The 22802-nt window shown below is 36.3% G+C and overlaps 1 protein-coding gene across 3 annotated transcripts in view; it reads left to right on the top strand.

Moving 5' to 3' along the window:
• The first annotated feature begins 4038 nt into the window (after window positions 1–4038).
• Window positions 4039–22802, top strand: part of rps6kal (ribosomal protein S6 kinase a, like) — a 54138-nt gene continuing 35374 nt past the window's right edge. For 2 of the 3 annotated variants that reach the window (XM_067390877.1, XM_067390884.1), the window contains exons 1-3: window positions 4039–4287; window positions 19580–19636; window positions 20379–20495. In XM_067390877.1, coding sequence (XP_067246978.1) covers window positions 4222–4287; window positions 19580–19636; window positions 20379–20495 — 240 coding nt within the window. In that variant the 5' untranslated portion in view covers window positions 4039–4221. Of the gene's footprint in view, window positions 4288–19579; window positions 19637–20378; window positions 21029–22802 lie in introns of those variants that run through there. The other variant, XM_067390892.1, reaches the window with a different exon arrangement.

A 22802-nucleotide genomic window follows, 5' to 3' on the forward strand; every position in this document is an offset into this window, starting at 1 on the left:
TAACTGACTTAAAGGATTAGTTCACTTTCAAATGAAAATTATCCAAAGCTTTACTCACCTTCAAGCCATCCTAAGGTGTATATGACATTCTTCTTTCTGATGAACACAGTCATAGATATATTAATAAATATCCTGAAATATCCCAGCTTCAATGAGTATGAGTTGAAGAAAGTGCCTAGATTCACATCCATCATCATAAACATACTACACATGGCTTCGGGGGGTTAATAAAGGCCTTCTAAAGCAAAGCAATGTGTTTGTGTAAATAGCTTCCACCAGACCGCCTTCCGTATTACAAAGAAAGTGTAAAACTCTTACAGTTCAAAAAGCTAATGCTACGTCCTACGCCTTCCCTATTCAACTTACAGAAAAAAGCCTAAATGACGCGATGAGAGTTCAGTTTTTTTTTTTCATAATTTGAATACGGAAGGCGGTCTGGCAGAAGCTAGATATTTTACTTCATAACTTGTTAAATATGGATTTAATTTTTTTTTTTTTTAAACGCTTTGCTTCAGAAGGCCTTTATTAACCCCCCGGAGCCTTGTGAGGTACGTTTATGATGGATGTGAATGGAGGCACTTTCTTCAGCTCATACTCGTTGATCCCGCTCACTAACATTATAAAGCTCAGATGCACCAGGATATTTATTAATATATCTCCGATTGGGTTTGTCAGAAAGTAGAGAGTCATACAGCTAGGATGGCTTGAGGATGAGTAGCTTGGGAAAGATGATTAACTTGTAAGAATAGTCTTAGCAGTTTATTCAGCAGGTCCCTGTTTACAGGTGCTGGTCATATAATTAGAATATCATCAAAAAGTTGATTTCACTAATTCCATTATAAAAGTGAAACTTGTATATTATATTCATTCATTAAACACAGACTGATATATTTCAAATGTTTATTAGGGGCCAAGCCCCGAAGGGGCTGTAGCCCCTATTGTAATTGTACGTTTTCCCTTTTATTATTATTATTCTTCCTCCCGAATGGGAGTCTATGGCAGCCCTATCAACGGAACATGAGAAAATGATGAAATTTGGCACACTTGTAGTGATGGTCATGTCTAGAAATCTGACCAATTTTGGAGTCTCTAGGACCAACTCTATAGCGCCACCACCAGTTCAAAAATTCAACATTCTAAAGTTTATAACTTTTGAACCATTTGCTCTAGAAAAATACAATTTAGTACATCTGATTCGTCTCTTCATGCTGATTCTATTAAAGTTCTTACATTAAGTCTTCGCCCATTACAGTAGCGGCCATTTTGAAAAGTACAGTATTCCGTTTTTTCGCTACTCCTCCTTCAAAATTTGTCCAATTTTGTCCAAACTTTGATCAGGTGATCTTTGGTCTGAGCCGCACAGAAATGACTGAACAGATTTTTTTATTCATCTTTGTTCAAAAGTTATGATGTCACGAAGTTAACGAGGTTGACCCAAAATTGCTATAGAGGCTGTATCTCGGCCAAACTTTGAGCAATCAAAACTAAAATTGGTACACTTGATCAAGACCATGATCTGAGGTTCCATGCCAAATTTGGGAACAGCGCCACCTACAGGTCATGAGATCTGAAAAATGGCTATTTTGGCCAATAACTTTTGAACACTTTATTAGAAAATCAAGATCTTGGTGTCTATGGATTCCCTGTGCCATGCCGAATCCGAGGATATCGAATTCGTCAACATCGGATGAACCACGTGTCCGCCATTTTGAATTTTGTCATAAATTGCAATAACTTTTAAACAATTTGACATATCTTCACACAAATTGGTATGTATGACCTTTAGAAGGTCCTGAAGGTACCTGAGAAGTTTCAACACAGCGCCACCTACTGTTCCACAGATGTAATGATTATTGCAAAACCACTTATAACTTTTGAAAACACTTTCCAAAATATGTATGCTTTATGTCATTTTATTCCCTGGCTTATGCCGATTCCGACGATGTGTCATTTGTCATTTTCCTTAAATGTACCTGTCCGCCATATTGAAATAAATGGAAAACAGTTTTTTCGCTACTCCTCCTACAATTTTTGTCCAATTTTGTCCAAAATCAGTTCAGGTGATCTTTGGACCGAGCCGCACAGAAATGACTGAATGGATTTTTGATATTCGCTACCATTCCCAAGATATTCATCTCTGAATGTGACCTTGCTTGTGTTTGTTGTCTTATGCTAGTTAGTTTAGCATGCTAATTGCTTAGCATGCTAACCAGTTGTCATTCTCTTTAATGTGGCTCTTCAGTTATCAAGTTAACCATGAGCTTCATTAGCATTAAGTTAGCTTAGCATGCTAATATGGATAGCATGCTAAGTAATGCTTTTTTTGTGAATTCTTTGTTAGACTAAAAGGTTTCTTCCACAGACTGTTGAATGTGCATCCTCAAGTAGCTCAATGTGTAAAGCCAGATATCTGAAGAGCCCTGTATCCGAAGTTAGTGGGTTTGAATCCCAGGTGGAGCGGTTTTATAAAATAGTGTGTTTTGATTCCTTTACTGCCTCTTGGATTAGAAATAAATGCTTTTTGTTTCATGCTGTGTTCATTTTCATCTAAGCTTATGTACATTCTGAGTTCATTCTTGCCCGTAATTCTGAACCAGCTGTTTCATGTTTGTTCATTTTCTGCTGTTTTTCCTCTTCCTGCTCTGTATTGCACTACAGCATGATGAGCTGCAGAATGATCTAAAGTGCAGCTTTATAAGAATTCTTCATTTTGAGTTCATTTTCACATGAACTAATAAACTTCGGCAGGTGTGGAATCATTCACTTGCACAGTGGTGCAATGAGATGAGAAATGGACCTTGGACCCGGAGGTTGTGGATTCGAATCTTGTGTGGGGTTCCTTTATACAATTGTGTGTAATGAGTCATTTTGATACCTTTTTTATCCAAATAAGGATTGTGCTAATCTTTATTCCTCTTCAATGAGATACAAGTATTTTAGTTCATTCCGTGTTCGTTCTCTGAACTTCTATTGATTTTCATTTCATTTCCACCTGTCCTTCTGAACCAGATGTTTTGCATGTACATTCAATTTCTGCTGTTTTTGCTCTTCCTGCTCCATATTGCGCTACTGCCCCTACTGGGGCTTGGCCCCGAATTGCTGCTTGCAGCTATATTTTCTTTTAATTTTGATGATTATAACTGACAACTAAGGAAAATCCAAAATTCAGTATCTCAGAAAATTAGAATATTACTTAAGACCAATACAAAGAAAGGATTTCTAGAAATCTTGGCCAACTGAAAAGTATTAACATGAAAAGTATGAGCATGTTCAGCACTCAATACTTAGTTGGGGCTCCTTTTGCCTGAATTACTGCAGCAATGTGGCGTGGCATGGAGTCGATCAGTCTGTGGCACTGCTCAGGAGTTATGAGAGCCCAGGTTGCTCTGATAGTGGCCTTCAGCTCTTCTGCATTGTTGGGTCTGGCATATCGCATCTTCCTCTTCACAATACCCTATAGATTTTTCTATGGGTTAAGGTCAGGCGAGTTGTTGAATGGAATTAGTGAAATAAATCAACTTTTTGATGATATTCTAATTATATGACCAATACCTGTATAGGCTATTTTACGAACAAACTGCTGGAAAAAAAATGCTTAAATGTTCTGGATTTTCATAAAGTTGTGCCTGTTTTAACACTGTAGAATATTCAAATGAGAAACTTTTGAATGTTCACTGAGACATCCATTTACCAATTCTCCAAACCGCTTGTCGTCTGTAGGGTCGCATGAATTCTGGAGCCAATCCCAGAGCCGCGGGCCGCCTTAATGTAGTGTCAAGATAAAAAATCTTCATCGGCGTTATCATGATCGCACAACCACATTTTGAGTATTATAAGATACTAAAGACTCAATTTCAGTGCAGCCGTGCAGTATTTTGTGTCCTTTATTTGAGAGTTATGTGCGCGGTCATATAACTGTCCTCCTTCCTTTGTGTTCATCTCCAAGTTTAGCATAGTTTTGGCTGTTGGGATGTTGCTTGAAAGGGTTTGAGCTCCCTTCGATGGGGAAATCCTCCGCTAGGTTGCGTCACAGTGACGTCAGCGCTGCCGTCTTGAGCTCGCACGGACAGAGACGGCCATATTTGTGGGAATAAGCTAGCGGAGCGGCCCGCGCGGTTCGTATGGTCCTGCAAATCGCTTGCGTCACTTGATTTTCATGCGCATTTAATGGTCACTCACGACGCAGAAATGCCTCACGGAATAAGCCTCTAGTTCAACCATATGATATCTTTTGGCCCCGCGCAGGAGTCCTCGCTCAAAATGGAGGTGCAGAGTGTCAGCAGTGAGGTATGTCACATATGACAACATTCATTGACCAATATTGATAATCGGTGATGTTAATGACAGCTTTGTGTGTTTTTGGTGATGTGAGCGAGCGTGTCCCTGTCGTGCGGGTGCGCGCGCGCAGTGTGGAGACTTGCGTGACGACAGCATTAGCTCGAGCATTTAGCATGAGATAATAATGCCACTCATGATCCCTGCAAAACATTAAATGAAATCACGCTCCCATCAATGACATCGTGTTTCTAAAGTGTGTAAAACACGAGCGTGTGAACGTAATGACTTGACGATAATGACGATTTTGTTGATCGGATTCACCTTCTGAGTCATGACTAAAGCGCACGCACGCGCATACACTATAACACCACAGAGGCTCATCTGCTTCATCTGTTAGTTGCACACGGAGTGAGCTGTCAACATAAATCTCCTATCAAACAAAAGATGTATATAATTTCATCTGCCGTTTATGCATCCGTCCATATTTCTGGTTTTATGTCGGTTATTCGTTAAACTAACTAATATGTCGGTCTCTCTGTGTCCATATGCCTGTTTATTTTTCTTCAGCTGTCTGTTGAAGATATTTTCTATACGTAAATATTAATTCTCATAAAAGGTTTCTTTTTTGTGTTATTGTACCCATATTATGTGTTTCCGAAACGCAAATCATTGTGCACTTGGGTTATAGACTAAAGTTAACAGTTAAACGTAATCGTTACTCAAATCAAATGTAGTCCTTGTCTCGCTAAACTGCTAAGACATTGCTGGAGGTAAGTGATGTCTTGTTTATAGCTTATTCAACTTCGTTTCATAATTGACCATTTTTTTTGTAACATCTCTGTCAGGGCACGACATTAAGCTTTGTCATGTGCTTGTTTTTCGGACAAGCAAATCGGTCATTCACTTGTCCGAGTGGAAAAGTTGCTTGTTGTTTTTTAGTGTAAATATTATTTATTCTGAATCAATATTCTTTTGCGAATATTGCAGCTTCGACATATTAAAATCTGCATATTACCAGTCGTTTTTTTAAAACCTTTTTATAAAGGGTGTTTTTTCCCCTAATCTTAAATGTATGATTCATCTTTCATTTTAAATTATTAAATTTGATCAATAAATTCGAATAAGACACTATAGGGCTGTTACCAATTAAATTAAACCATTTACACTGAAAAAAATTACAGCTGCATTAAAAATGTTATGAGATTGTTTTAAATATTTTTTGAAAATACAAATAAGAAATGATGGGCGAAAATTCTACTTTTAAACATGAAATTAAATCGCCAGTAGGTGGTGGCAAGAGGTCTTTATCACACTTCCGCTAGAAAAGCGGAAGCTTAAAGTAGTAGCGTAAAAAAACTTCCGCTGCAGCTTTTATTATTGGCTGTGCCCATAGAACAGGATTATTGTGATTTATTTTTGTAAAATTCAGCACAGATACTTATTGTAAAGACCCCAACCCCTGTTTACAACCATTAATTGAGTATTGTGAAACAAAGAAAAAAGGCATCATAATAATCCAACACATATTTCGTTATTTAAAGGGGAGCACACAAGCCATACTAAGGCTGCACGATTAATCGCATGCTATTCTCACGCGCATTTCGTCAGTAAAGCCGGTTCCCTGATTACCGCTAAATCGCCATCACCTGCTTTCATATGAAGCGGCTTTTAATAGACAGAGCCGTAGTTCACAGACAAGCCACGCAATATCGCGTTCATTATCGCAGGCGATTCATCTGCGATATGAACGCGATATTGCGTGGCTTTTCAGTGATCTACAGCTCTGTCTATTAAATGCCGCTTCATTTGAAAGCAGGTGATGGCGATTTAGCGGTAATCAGGGAACCGGCTTTACTGACGAAATGCGCGTGAGAATAGCATGCGATTAATCGTGCAGCCCTAAGCCATACTGTATGTGTATGTGCAATACTTGTGTCTTATCATCTTATTTTATCACAGAACTGCAAAAACAGAATACAAACAACATATCTTAAAGGGCTTTAATCAGACAAAGCTTAAAATATTAACTACGACTAAAGTCTATTTTGGTTGGATTAAATTAAAGATTTGTGGGAAGTTTATTATATTAAACAACGTTCACATTTTTTCATTGACTTACTTTATGAATGCTAGCATCAAATTGAAGTGGTTTAAATAAAGGAATATGTCCAGCCCATAGACGACTATTCAGAAATAACTGGTTTGATTATTGTAAACGAATCATATTCTCTGTGTTTGAGTGCAATGATTGGATAGCATTATACTGTAGACAACAATGGGTGGTTATATAATGCAAAAATAAATAAAATAACAAATAAAAATTAAATCAGTCTGATGATTCCTCTGGCCTATTTACTTTTTTAGTGCATATTACTAGTCTTGCGTTGAACAATTAATCTGTGCAAGTTTATACACATAAACATTTTTTGTTGTGGTAATCTTTAATCAAAATCTGAAAAGTTACTTCCGTTCTGGAATGATGTTCCTTCTCTGATGACATCAGTTTGACGGCTTGGGTTGAAAACGCGTAAACCACTCCCTTGCAACCGTTAGTCTGCTATGAGCGATAGATGGAGAGGAGGAGCGCTAAAGTAAAACCCTGCTTTCTGTTCAATATTACGTTTCAGTTGGAAATGCGTCACAACACTGGAGAAATGTTGTTTGCAACTTCCGGTTCACAGGGACTTTAATATCATGCTGTCAGTACACTGGTAGAACTGATGATCGCCTTGCTCAGATAATGTTACACATTAAAATGAAAGATGATATACATGGTAGAATATAAATAAACAGTTTTAAATATTGAGGTTTATTGTTAAGTTAAACTAAACAAGTATAATTTTCTTCTCAAAACTGGCGTCTGTCTATTGTCAATGATGCATGCGGAAATTCCTTTACGCTAATCAAAGCTGGATGTGGTGACACACATACTGTGATAAAGGCCTAGTCAGAGTGGGATTGTAAAGGGAGATGAGAGGGTCTGTATCTCTTACCATTGGAGAAAGTGTAACGGCTAACTTAATCTCTTAGCCTATCGTGTAATGGCCTCTGGTCTCCTTTCCTGTGTACCGCCAGTACTGCCTGTGCGCCACAGCCGGAGCGTTAGCATTAGCTGTTACGCTTTTTTGGCTAAAGGTTGCAGGCTTGCTTTCCAGGGGCTTTGGCCTAGTGACTGTCTTAATAAGTGAGTCATTGAGTCATTCAGTCAAAAGATTCGTTCCAACGGCTGATTCATTCAAAACTGAGCATGCAGAGTTCTCTGGGAGTGACGCGCTGCCAAGATGGCAACATATAAAAAAACGTATACTGACTTGAGTGACCGGTGGATTGCCGCTGCTGTCACCACTAACGTTTGTCTGCTGCTGTCATGTGACCTCAGCTCCACCCACGTCCCGCCTCTTTGCCCATTTTCTGTTATCTGGGAGTGACATGCTGCCAAGATGGCAGCGGCCGGCTTTAGGTTTCAAAAATGCTGTATGGTCTCAGTCAGCTCCCTAGTTCAGTAGTCAGGGCACTGATCAAGGAGTCGGCCACATTTATTTGCACGATATACTGATTCATAACCTAGACTTAATATTAACTACTTGATTTTGTATGAAATCAGTGTCACATTTTTAGTCGTGATGGTATTCAGGAAGGCGGCACTCTTGGTCGTGTGACGTTGCTTAACTGTATCATGTTATAAATATAAAAAACACATTTTGAATCTTCGTTTTACTGAGTAATAACTATAAGTCTAGTTGTTGACGTAGTTTTGTGCGCGACCGATTCACTGTTCACGTGCGGAGTGAAAACAAGCATGACGGAAAGCGGAGGTGAGGCTGAGGAGCAGCTTGTTGTTAAGCGAGGAGCTACCTCCACAATTTGGAACTGGTTTGGTTATAGAAAATCAGATGCAGAGCAAACTACCTTAATCACTATAAACAAATGTTCAAGAGCCGTTTGCTCTATGAGCCGTCATTTACACTGTCATCACCCAGGTGTTGATAGCGCGCGAGCGCAGGTGAGACCTGAATATCTCACGTTGCTATCTGTGTTTAAACTAAACTCATTTAAACCTTGCCAATTTAAACATTCAACCATAAGATGCAAAAGGGTTACTTTTTTAAACAGTTAGGGCTGTGATGGTCGGCATGACAACCGCGCCAGCGCGGTCGTGGAGTGTCACCAGTAGTTGCAAGCCCGTGCGCTCTTCTAATCTGTCCAGCTGCTGAACTGCTCTCCCGGGTGACTTTCACCTCCTTTGACCCGACAACATCTCGTCATTTATACAATTTTTAGAAAATCGATTTTCAAAATTTGTGAATCGTTTTAAATCAGCGGAAGACAAAATCCCGATTCATATGTGATTCGAGTTAATTAACTGAATTGAATAAACATTGAAATGATAGTGAATAATGCCACTATTGTCTTCTGTAGAGGAGCTTGAACTTGTTTCTTAATTGTTGAAATTTACAAAGTTATTGAACTGAACTGAACTAAATCAACTCTGAACTGAAATGATCTGAATAATGACACTATATTGTCTTAATGTCTTTATGGAACTGCTTTAAAGCAGAATTTGAAGTTTGCAACATTGATTCTGTTATTTTCCTGTTTATTACCATTAAGCTGCTTTGAAACAATCTGTATTTTATAAAGTGTTAATGAAATAAATAGGGATGCATGATATATCGACCACCATATCGGTATTGGCCCAATACATGTTAATTTTTAATGTTGTCATTATAATGTTTTTAATCATGCAGCAACCAATATTAATCTGTTATTGTCTGCAAACGGTTCTATTAGCATTCTTATGCTTGGCTTGACTTGACTGCATGTAAATGGTTGTATGGGTCACGTCAATTTAAAAAGAAGAAAGTGTGGCTCTTAAAAAAGTTTGAAAACCACTGTAGGCTACAGCAGGGGTGTCCAAACTCCTGGAGGGCCTCTGTCCTGCAGAGTTTAGCTCCAACTTACCACAATACACCTGCCTGGAAGTTTTCTGCAAAGCCACTGGAAGGCAAGCTTGCAACCTTTAGCCAACAAAGCGTAACGGCTAATGCTCTGCCCCCGGTGGTACAATGGGAAGGTGACCAGAGGCTGTTTTTTGAATGGATGTCAATGGATGAGTGGCTTCACTATGCTGATTAAACAGCTTTTGTGGGGAAATAGCTAATCATTTAATTAATCAAAAGGCTGTTTGCTAATCTTCAGCATTTTTTACACTAAAAATGGTACTTTCTTTGGTAACTATATGTAGATTTTAGCTTGATAAAAATTTATTTTTTCAAGAGAAGGCAGACTAGGGAATGTTGCGACTGATGTCACTGCCATTACGATGAGAGGTGCCGCAAGTGATTAAGTTAGCCGTTACGCTTTCTCCAATGGTAAGAGATACAGACCCTCTTATCTCCCTATAATAATACGATCTCTGGTTTCCTGTATGCCTAAAAATCTTGATTAACTGGGTTAGGTGTGTTTAATTGGGGTTGGAGCAAAGCTCTGCAGGACAATGGCCCTCCAGGATCAGGATTGGACACCCCTGGGCTACATCAGTAGAGCCGTCAGCACAGGAGTGCATGTGGCGTGCCTTCAGTTGAGGATGTTGTCTTCAGACAATGACTCTAAAATTCTTTTAGAGCTCATTGAATTCAATTCACTTTGTCTTCATTTGAAATAAAATTACATTACATAATAAACTGTATATAGGCTATATATTATTCAATTATTTATTCATTAAATTATAATTTTATGCTAAGAATCATGTTTGTGATTTTTTTTTTTTTTTTTTTTTTATTCCCCCCATCATAATGGCATCAGTTACTACTTTATTTGTTCAGAAACACAAGTAATTAAAAATATTATTTGTGTAGCCTATTGTAGACTTTTTTTCAGTATATAGGTGCAGTATATAATAGCCTATATATTTTACGAAGCTGTCAACACTGGAATCTCCGACGGCATTCCATCAGTTGACGATCAACCCATTCATATATAAAACTACACCTATATGTTATTAAATTGTATTGATAAAATTACCAGTGTACAAAACTGCAAGTTTCCTGTTTGTTTTTCCAGTTTTATTTGCTGAAAATTGAATTATCTACACTAGTAGTTAGTATACATAATTTATTTTTTCAACGTGAATAAAATCGTGTGATCTAAATCGCCTAGTGAGTAGCTCGCAGCTCGTGCTGCACTGACATTGGTCCAAACTAGGGCTGTCAAACGATTAATCGTGATTAATCGCATACAAAATAAAAGTTTGAGTTTGCCTAATATATGTGTGAGTACTGTGTGTGATTATTATGTATATATAAATACAAACACATTCATGTATATATTTGAGAAATATTTACAAGTATATGTATTTATATTTTTATATAATTTATATTATATATAAATAAAAATATTTTGTTCATAAATAAGATATTTCTCTTAACTATATACATTAATTTGTTTGTATTTATATATACATAATAATTACACACAGTACTCACACATATATTAGGCAAACTCATACTTTTATTTTGTATGCGATTAATCGCGATTAATCGTTTGACAGCCCTAGTCCAAACTGATAAACAGTCCGTGAAGCACAAATGAGTATTGCAGTTTCATTCCACTTTCATTACGTTTGCCTTGATGTTGGGCAACGTTGTGGTGGTCGCACCAGCGCAACTGCTAATACATTTTGTTCGCAGCAGCAGGAAAAATGGTCGCAAAATGCACAGTCACAGTCTGGAACCCTGATATGTTTTAGACGATACTGCCTTTTCTAGTATTTTTGACAAAAGGCTCAAAAGTTCAGGTACAAGCAAAGTCATTGCACAGACTCTTTTCTTTGTTTAATTTGCATGCTGAATATGGGTTGGAGTTCTAAACGTTGAATTCTCAAAGTTCTCCAGATCGATGAATTTAACTTTAAAATGTGCAACATGCCCTCGGGAACCCCATAGAGAAACCAAGGTCTGCCCACCACAGTTACACAAAAATCCTTCGGGAAACACTGTGTTTTAATGTACCTGGAACCCTTAATAAGGTTGTATAGCCATTAACACTGTCCTACACAATTAACATGAACTAACAATACTTTTAAAGCCTTTTGAAAGTTTGGCTTATGTAAATTTCTACAAATGCCAATTTTTAAAGGCTATTAAAATAAAGTTATGTAGCATCATTAGGAACTTTATATGAACTAACATTAACAGTGGACAACAAATTTTAGTTTGCCCCCACTCTCTGACCCCCGTCACATCCATATTGAACATACATTAATATTATACTGATAACAAACTGAGATCATACTATCCTTTACTTTTAGTGATTTTAAAACACATTGCAATGTCATTCGTAGTAACTTGAAGTGTGCTAATGGCATCATTATTGTGTGGTTCAAATACAATAAAGTAATCTTTATAAATAATGGCATAGCTTAAGAATTTGCCATTTACTGACATTTTACAGACACCCCCCAGTAAACCAGTAACACACTTATCCGGAAAACATCCGGAACAGATAGTCCTATATTGAATGTAGGAAACACCACAAACTGGATTCGAACCTGGGTTGTTACCACACAAACTCACTCGGTTTACCAGTTGCACCACCATGCAGATATACACAGTGCAAAACAGGTTACTTTGTTACAGATTTTTTCATCAATGACAGTACTAGGGCTGCACAATTAATCGAATAATCTGCTAATAAATTTTGTTTGCACCGGCAGTAAAAATGGTCGCAAAACCAGCCCTGATGTTGAGAACGATACTGCCTTTTGTAGTATTTTTGACCAAAGGTTCAAAAGTTCAGGTACAAGCAAAGTCAATGCACAGACTCTTTTCTTTGTTTAATTTGCACACTGAATATGGGTTGGAGCTCTAAACTTTGAACTGTTTAAAATACAATTGTCTCATTACTCAGAACATCTCAAGAACATCATTAGGGCTGAACGATTTTGGAAAATAATCAAATTGCGCTTTTTATTTAATTTCTTTTTTTAAGCCAATATTGCGATTTAATATGGAATTATTTTTAAGCTCTTTATCTTCTGTATTATTCAACAAAGACAAACAATAAATCATTGTATATTAGGGGTGGGAATCTTTAGTCACCTCATGATCCAATCCGGTTCCAATTCTGGGAGTCACAATCTAATTCCCAAAATATTCTTGATTTTCTTTGTTTTCTTATTAACTCCCTCTGGTTAGCGGTCACACCGGCGTGACCACCACGGTTTGTTTTTCTAACCAGTGTGAAAGAGACTCAAAATACTCTGTCAATGTTGCACATACAATTAAGAGCTATACACCATTTTAATCTGTGGAATATCTTCTTTTATTTGTGTACGCTCAGAGTAAAAACAAAATGTTGTGCTTTTTGTAAAATAAAGAAAACTAACATGATATGTGATCTCTCGTCTCCCTCTGAACGAAGTCCAATCTGATAGTTCTCAGAAAATGAACTGTAACTTAGAGAATACTAATGACAAAAAAATAGACTTTTGTCTAAAGAAACATCGAAATGTCAGGTTTTAAATCGTGTAAGTCAAATCGAAAACAAAAATTCTGTGTTTATGTAATCTGTATGAAAAGAGAGCCATGTCAGAAGTCAGTGATTCAGCTCATTATCCGCTAATGCGGCCACACCTAGCGCTATTCAGAGGCAAATTCTGAGGCAATGCATGCATTCATCGTCTCAATCGTGTATTTATTGTCTTGAAAAGTGTTTATCTGGATGTTAACCCTCTGGAGTCTGAGGCTGATTTGGGGCTTGGAGAAGTTTTGACATGCCCTGACATTTGTGCTTTTTTTCTGTTGTTCATAAACATATTAATGACAAAAGTGTCATTACACTGTATTCAGCACAAACTAGGCTACAATAATATGTGAGGAACATGTATGTACATGTTTGTGTTTTTGAAGGAATAACATTTATGCGTGGTTATTGAAAAAACAAAAAACTTAAGTCACTGAAATAAGGCCAAAAAAAGTATAGTAAATCTGTGTTTACAAGACTTCTGGGTATTGGAGGTTGTAGACTAGAGTTTTTGCTTCAAAATTATGTAAACATTATGCTGCCTATTCCTTCATATAAAACAATATATTGATTTAGTTTTTTCAAGACACTTTTTGCCAAGAAACACTGTATGCGAGGAGGCGTGAATCACCACTAAAAATGGGCCATTCTCACCTGAGAAGACAAAAGAATTGTATAGTAATGAGTTGAAATGACTTGCATATTAATGAGGCATTTCAGTCAGGTAGGCTCTGAAAAAAACCTTCTGTGATGTCTCAAGCTCATCATGATATATTAAACATACAGAAAAATATTATTACAATATAAAGTAATGGTTTTATATTATACTTTAAAATATAATGTATTTCTGTGATGCAAAGAGTCTGAATATAGGCTTTTAGTTTAAAAGCATGCACATTTGTAGAAATATTGGATTCTCATGTTTGTCAATTTTCTATACAGAGGAGTTATTTTTATTTAATATTCACTGTCATTACTATGAGCGCTGGTGTTTTCAATTCATCCTTGAAGTCGGAGGGCGCTCTGTGCTTTTTTAGTCCACAAATTCATCTAAAAGAAGAAGAGGCTATTCCATGAATGGAGTTTCCAATTCATACAGCAGCAGGAGGGCGCTAAAGAAACAAACACTCATTTAAAATTCATCTATAGAAGAAAAGAAAACAGGAACTAACTGCATGTCTTCTAGAGCTCGCTAACCATGACTTTTACATCCAGATAAACACTTTTCAAGACAATAAATACACGATTGAGATGATGAATGCATGTATTGCCTCTGAATTTGCATCTGAATAGCGCTGGCTCCGTGGGCGTGGCCGCATTAGCGGATAATGAGCTGAATCACAGACTTCTGACATGGCTCTCTTTTCATACAGATTACATAAACACAGAAGGTTTGTTTTCGATTTGACTTACATGATTTAAAATGACATCTTAACGTTTTTTTAGACATAAGTGTAATTTTTTTGTGATTAGTATTCACTAATTTTCTGAGAACTATCAGATTGGACTTCGTTCAGAGGGAGAGGAGAAATCACGCATCATATTAGCTTTCTTTATTTTACAAAAAGCACAACATTTTGTTTTTACTCTGAGTGTATACAAATAAAAGAAGATATTCTATAGTTTCAATTGATATATTACTTATGTCTCTATGACAAAAAATGACGGAGTATTTTAAGTCTGTTTTGCTGCAATGTGAAACCTGCAAAACGCGCTGGTGCGTTTTCAGACCTCAGAGTGTTAAAGCCATGGTTAGCGATCTCTGGAAGACATGCCGTTAGTTCCTGGTTCCTGTTCTTCTATACATTAATTTGTGGACTAAAGGTGCACAGAGCGCCCGTCGGCTGCAAGTATGAATTGAAAACAGTATCCAACGTTCATATCGATGACAATAAATATTGAATAATACTCCTGTATAGACATAAACATGAGAATCCATCAATATTTCTCCAAATGTGTATGCTTTTAAGCTAAAAGTCTATATGAAATGCCATAGAGGTAACATAATTGTTCAGACACTTTGCATCACAGAAATGCATTATATTTTAAGAATATAATAGAATACCATTATTTTAAATTGTAATAATATTTCACAGTATTGCTGTTTTTTCTGTATGTTTGATTTACATTGAGACATGATCAACAGAGGGTTTTTTCACAGCCTACCTGTCTGAAAGAGTTCATTATTTATGCAGGTCATTAGAGCTCTTTATGCAATTATTTTGTCTTCTCAGGTGTAAATGACCCATTATTCATGATGATTCAGTATGAAACATACTGTGTTTCTTGACCAAAGATGTTTTAGAAAATTTAAATCTCTCTTATTTTATTTGAACAAGCAAGCAGCATAATTTTTACCTCATTTTGAAGCAAAAACTCTAGTGTACAACCTCCAATACCCAAAAGTCTTGTGAACACAGATTTAATATATATTTTTTGGCTTTATTTCAGTGACTTTAAGTTTTTAGTTTTTTCTATAACCATGCATAAACATTATTCCTTCAAAAACACAAACATGTACATACATGTTCCTCACATATTATTGTAGCCTAGTTTGTGCTGAATACAGTGTAATGACACTTTTTCCATTAATATGTTTATGAACAACTGAAAAAAGCACAAATGTCAGGGCATGTCAAAACTTCTTTAGGGCCCCAAAAATCCTCAGACCCCTGAGGGTTAAGTAATCATATAAATAAAACGTAAAATCTTTTCTTTATTTAATTGCATATATTAGTACTTTTAAAAATAATTACACAAAAAAAATAATTATTGCATGTTAAGAATTTCAAGTATATAATCAAATATAGCTTCAAAACATTAAAGCTAAATAATAAAGAGGAACAAAAACATTACAAGCAATAAACAGAGTGCTTTCGGTATTTAGGAGTAGGGTATCTGAACGTTTTCAAGAGCTGTGAGTGATTTTTCTCTTTCTCAGCTTGTTTATTACTGATGACTCCTTAGACAGAGGGACATCTAATAAACTGCATTCACATCAATGCACAGATCTCTTTTGAAATATAAGATATGGTTTGTCCTGTCTGTTTATTATTAAGACATGCCTGACTGTTTACATAAAGTTTGCATCATAAATGCATTTTCAGATGCAAGTAAATTTATACACAGTTTCACACAGCATGCACGAACACTCAGCACTCTTCATAAAGCACACGTGAGCATTTAAAATTGGAATCAGCTTTCTGTCAATGAGTTTTCTATTTTTAATATAAGAGCACAGCATACCAAATGACATAAAATGATGCCTTCGTAGAGCATTTGAAAGGAAAATACTAGTGTTGCGGTGTGCGAGATCGTACACTGCAAGCATAACATCAAGCAAAAAGCACGTTTCTCACAGCGCACATCCTGTGCAATGAACCCTGCGAATGTCATCGTAATTCACTTCAACCTTTCTGAACTTTATGAAAGTTTATTTTACGGAATGTTCGAGTGGTGTATGTGTGTGAGGAATTGAAAGCAATCAGAATTAGCCATTTTCGCACTTCCGTGTTTTTGGCTTCTGGAATGGCCCGGGTAAATTTTTTTTTCCACTAACAGAGATAGATAGCCGAGCCTAAGAACCTGTTCGGGAATCATAGTGCTTTTACGAATTAAATGTCATGAAAATGTTTGAGCGGCCTTGGTGATTTATTGGTGAGACTACAGAGTAGACTTGTGCCGATATTCGGTAATGCGATAAATCGCGATAATGAATATGCACAATATTGTAATCGTCGGCACTTCAGAATACCTTAAATAATAATTTATTACCAATTATTAATTTTTCATAAGGCAATTAACAATACTTTACCCATCAATCGTATAAAATGCACAACACCGCTGTATTCTGCGTCAAAAGGACACGCGCTCAGATGTAAACAATCCCAACGTGCACGAGAAGCACATGGCGGAACCAGTGAAGGAGACGAGCTGAATGAAAGTGCGTGCTCACTCTCTGACAGCAGAGGGCGCTGATGGAACAGCAGCGTGCAGCGGTTACCACGGAAACCGTGCAAACAAAGTAACTGCGCTAGTGAAGTTTTTAAAATGCTTCAAACAGCCATTAATTTTTTTGTAATCTCAGTGTTGTTCATCACAGCACCAAATACTGAATACTTAAAGACTTAAAAGGATATTTATTTTCAAACCTAAACATTTTTATATTTTAATGTGGACTACAACATGCCGTAATGATTAGAAATGTTCTGATTATTTGTTATTTTTCAGTAAAACTTTGAAAACATACAGCTTCATTAGTTAACATGTTAATTCATTATCACTAAACTGACAATAAAAATACTTATAAAGTATTAATTATTATTAATTAATGTTAATTTCTTAGTTACTATTTAATAACATTTTCTAAAATCAAAATAACTTATTTAATGGACCTGAGATAAAACTAACAATGATCAGTTGTGTTTCTAAACTATTATTAACAAAAAAAAAAAAAAAACACTTTCCGTAACAAATGTAGCTATTGCTCAATCTTAGTTAATGCATTAAATAGAGTAAAGTGTTATCTGTTGTTCTTTATAGCCTAATTCGTTTGCATTTAATCTGTTTGAAAATTTCAGTCAGAGTTGTTTTGTTTTATTACAAAAAGAGTTCTTAAACCTGTTAAACTATGACAAAAATGGTTTTGCAACTTATTTTAATATCGTGATAATACCGTATACCGTGATAAAAGCTTCATCAATTAATCGCAACATGAAAATTTCATACTGTCACATGCCTACTACAGAGCTCTCATTAAGAGCTACATTTAAGAACTAATTTGAAGTGATGGTGGTTAAATTGGTTATATTCTCTGTGTCTGTTTGGCGTGGCTGTGCATTATCGCACTCCATGTGCTGTAAAGACAGTACCTGCCGTCTCAATGTACATACTATCCATCCTAAATAGTATGTGACATTAGTAATGTTCAAAACCCTTTTTGGTGGTTAGGGTGGATATAGTATCCACATTGATGCAGAGAATGTTTTTTGCGAAGTGCTGGGGAAATGATTGGCTGGCAGCTTTCTTATCTTGCAGACCTGATCTTCTGATTCATAATTCAGTGATCTCATTCACTCATATTTTCCTGTAATCATCATCTTAAAGTCTGCAATATGCACAGTATTACAACCCCATTAGTAGTATTGTTACTGTTGCGACATTAATGCAAAGACTGATAGTTTTATACAGTGGCGGTGTTGGAAATTAATTATGCAATTAATCATTCAGCCCTAAACATCATTATAACCACTTTTAATAAGTTTCAACAGTGGTGTGTAACTTTGTTTTAAAAAGTGGATGATATGTACAAATAATAGGATAAACATTATGTACAATAACAGTTGCAAAAAAAAAAAAAACATTAGTGTCCAGAAATTAATTTCAGTAGTACATTTCAGTTTAATTTATCGACACAGAAGTCATGTTTTAACATGATGAGATTCATGCTTACATTTACTGTAGTGAATAAATATATGACTCGCACAGAATACTTGTTTTCCTTAATGGTCTAGTGGTTGCATTTTTGTTAAGTGTGACAGAGAGGTTCTGGGTTCTAATCTGCCCCTGTATAGTTGTTTTTTTTTTTTTTTTTTTTTTTTTTTTCTCATTAAAACCAAAGGCGTTCATCAGTGAATGTATATCAAGAGCATGCATTTTGTTTTGTGATTTCACCATAACAAATAGAGAGTATCCTCAACAGGGTTAAGGCTTATTCGTCTGAAGAGCTCGCCTGTAGCCAAGTTTCCACCCAGTTTTTACTCTGTTTTGATATTGACAAAGAAAATAAGTGCAAAAAAATATTTGCGAAATTGCTGTCTCCAGGATTTCCATCCAGTTGGTCTTTTACCAATTAAAATGGTGTGCGTAATGACGTCATCCCTAAAAAAAAAAAAGAAAAAAAAAGAAAAAAAAATGCAATGTCGCATAAGTTTTTTTTTTGTATCGCTAAAAAAATCTGCCCTTGAGACGTTTCCATACATAATTTTGCATATATCGCAAATTCATGTCTTTTGCATCCCAAATATTTATAAAATGTAATGAGTAATGGAGTAATGAGACAAATACTGCGTATTTTTACATATAATGTTATTTAATAGGAAATATAAGAAGACGACAGCAAAGTGGAACAGCTCGTCTGACAGGACTTAACTGCCTTTATTTGATGAAGCACAGGTTTGGACACAGAGTAGCCCATTTGTCCTGTATTCAAAAAAAATTAGGGTCCATAAAAACGGTGCAGTGACATATTCAGTCTTTGCTTACTGCAACAGTTTTTAATGCCTTGAACATGCAGTCATGGTTTGACGTGTCCAAGAACGCATTCAAAGCAAAAAAAAATATTCTTTCTGGTTCTGGAGTTCAGAAACATCAGACTCATCAAAAACATCAAATCGATGTTGATCCCAACTAGAGACAGATGGAGCTGTGTACTAAAACATTTTATTTACGTTTTTAACCTTTTTTTTTTTTTTTTTTTTTTTTTTTTTTTTAAATATTTTCGATTCCCAACCCTAGTCCTCTACATGGCACACTGTGATAAATGGTGAACACTCTAAAGGTTTGTGGGTTCAACTCCCATGATCATAATAGAGGATGTTGTGGAGTGTCTCCTCATCAGTTTAGCAATGCTTGTTAAATATTATCAACTAACTGAAAAAAAAAAAAAAAAAAACTATTAGCGTTAATAGTAGCCCTAAATTGATGTGAATGAAAGATTACTGTTACATGCTGCTGTTTTGTGAAACCCATAATGTGATATTTATGTTTTTAATTTTAGGTTAATGGGCATCAGATCATGGATGAGCCAATGGAGGAGGAGTCCTACACTCACTGTGTGAGTAATTGTGTTCAATGCTAGTGCTTGGCTTGTGAACCTCTCAGAACTGCTCCACATTCCAACAATGTGGGATTTAATTATCCTTACAAAGCAGGGTGACTGATGGCTGATATTAAATGATATCAGAATATTTAATTTAAAAACGGGGCTCAACAACGAGAGTGATGGCCCAGGGCTAGCGAGAAAGAGGACGATTGTTTGTTATAAAATTGTGATATGAAATTTTGGGAAAGATGCTCAGGACAGTTGACTGAATTATCATCACTGGCTTGATTGGCTTTGGTGCCACGAAAGTTTATCATTTGCATGTTTTGAAAGTTTTGCAAATTTAATTACAATTTTTTTTTTCCCTTACAAAGTACCTTTCTTTTTTCAAAGTGATTTATCTGAAATTTTCAATTTTTATGGTTATGTTCAGTTGTTATTGCAGCAATGGTGCATGTGTTATTTGTTATCTTTAAGATGAATTGTGAGATATCAAATACAGTGGTCCGAAAAAGCATTTGGAAACTTAAGCCACATTTAAAAATGTATTTGCAGTCTTAAACAACATAACAAAATATCCATGTTGTTTTTTGAATGATATACCAAATAAAATTCATAGTAATCAATATCGTGCAGCAGCATGCACCTAAAGTAAATAATCTAGATTTGTTTTATGTCTGAAAAATTATTCTTTGTGAGGCTTCTGGACACTTCTGGTCATGATGTCTACAATTGTGTATGTTTGTGTGTGCAGGATGAGGGGGCTTATAAAGAGATCCCCATCACTCATCATGTGAAGGAGGGCTGTGAGAAGGCCGATCCCAGCCAGTTTGAGCTGCTGAAGGTTTTGGGACAAGGCTCCTTTGGGAAGGTCTCTGGTTCTTTTACTTTATCTTAATAGTAGGGCTGCAGTGGTACACAAAAATTTGAATTAGAATTTTGGTACAACAAGGAGAACAAAGAATCTGTATTGAAATGATTTATTTTGTAAACCCAATGGCTACAAGGTGCTCATTTGTGCATGACTTGACTATGCATGTGATCCCTCTGACTAAACTATTTGACATAAGCACTAAAATAACTAATAAAATAAGACATTAGTAGTGTAGATTTCTGTTTCATTATGGCTGAGAGTGCTAGCATATAAGCAAAGCTCTTTTGAACATGACAAACTGTTTGAATAAAAAAAAGTAAATAAAAGTGTTATTTTCAAGTCTTATTGTTGAAGTTTCTAATTCTATTGGCACCCTTTTATTCAGTAATTTTTGCAACCTCCTTTTGCCAAGAAAACAGCTCTCACTCTTCTTCTATAATGCCTGATGAGTTTGGAGAACACCTGACAAGAGATCAGAGACCATTCCTTCATGCAGAATCTCTCCAGATCCTTCACATTCCCAGCTCCATGTTAGTGCTTCTTCTCTTCAGTTCACTCCACTCATTTTCTTTAGGGTTCAGGTCAGGGGACTGGGATGGCCATGGCAGAAGCTTCATTTTGGGCTCAGTGACACATTTTTGTGCTGGTTTTGATGTTTGTTTTGGATCATTGTCCTAATGGAAGATCCAACCATGGCCCATTGTTGGTTTTTTAGCAGAAGTGGTCAGGTTTTTAATTTTTATCTGTTGGTATTTGATAGAATCCATGATACCATGTATCTGAACAAGATGTCCAGGACCTCCAGTGGAAAAATAGGCCCACAACAATAAAGATCCAGCAGTATATTTAACCGTGGGCATGGGGTACTTTTTATCCATGTGTGCACCAAACCCATCTGGTGGGTTTGCTGCCAAAAAGCTCTTCTTTTAGTTTCATCTGACCATAGAAGCTGGTCCCGTTTGAAGTTCCAGTCTTGACTGACAACTGAATATTCTGGAGATTATTTCTGGATGAGAGCAGAGGATTTTTCTTGAAACTCTCCCGAACAACTTGTGGGGATGTAGGTGCTGTTTGATAAATTTTTTTAGGCTCTCTGAGATTCAAGACTCAACTAATCTCTGCAATTCTCCAACTGTGATCCTTGGAGAGTCTTTGGCCACTCAAACTTTCCTCCTCACCATGCATTACTTCAATTTAGACACTCGTCCTCTTCCAGGCAGATTTGTAACATCTTTAGTTAATTGGAACTTCTCAATTATTGCCCTAATAGTGGAAATGGGGATTTTAAGTGCTTTAGCTATTTTTTTTTACAGCCACTTTCTATTTTGTGAAGCTCAACAATCTTTTGCTGCACATCAGGGGCCGTATTCACAAAACATCTTAAGGCTAAACGTAGCTCCTAACTTACAGATTTAGGAGAAACTCTTAAAAATAATGGGCATGTCAGTTAGGACTCCTAAATTTTTTCTCTAAGAGTATTTCACAAAGTATTTTAAAAATAGCTAAAAATAGCTCCTAAACCTGTGAAACGTTAGGAGTAGTCAAGAGGACTCCTAAGTCACTAAGACCAAATCACAAACAATCCTAATCTATCCAAAGACACTGTACACCATTGAGACAATAGTGATAAAGCTGGGTGCTGCACCTTTTCTTCATAAATGCAATACATATTTTGATTTATGGAATACAATAAAATGCCAAAAATAAATCTTCAATAAATATATAAATAATGTAGCAGTTGTTTTCACGGGTTCACACTTACAAATGATCGAATAGAGTGTATGTATGTGTGTGTGTGTGTGTGTACAGATAGATAGATAGATAGATAGATAGATAGATAGATAGATAGATAGATAGATAGATAGATAGATAGATAGATAGATAGATAGATAGATAGATAGATAGATAGATAGAAGCGTATTTGGCGTGCTGTCTAAGGGGATCGAGGGCTCCAATCTTGGAATTTTTTTGGAATTTATTTTTCCCAAACTCCGAGCTTAGAATTTATTTAGCCCAAACCCAGAGCTCACCCCATCCCAGCTGAGAGTGAGGAGTGGGTTGGCGGAGGGATGCAGAAAACTGTCGAGGTAAGGCGAGTCAGCTCTCGTCTGTGTATATATACCTCCACTCGAGCTGATTAAATAGACCGTTTGAACGCGCTCCTCCAAAATTTTGTTTATAAAGCATAATTTGTCACTTGAATTCTGCAATCTCTCGAGACGCAGACATGTAAGAGGCGCACAATTAACTGAACATATACTAGTTTAATTTGTGACACTTATAATCTTTATTTCAATATGGCCA

Source organism: Chanodichthys erythropterus, chromosome 1 (assembly GCF_024489055.1).
Source record: "Chanodichthys erythropterus isolate Z2021 chromosome 1, ASM2448905v1, whole genome shotgun sequence".
Classification (NCBI taxonomy): Eukaryota; Metazoa; Chordata; class Actinopteri; order Cypriniformes; family Xenocyprididae; genus Chanodichthys; species Chanodichthys erythropterus.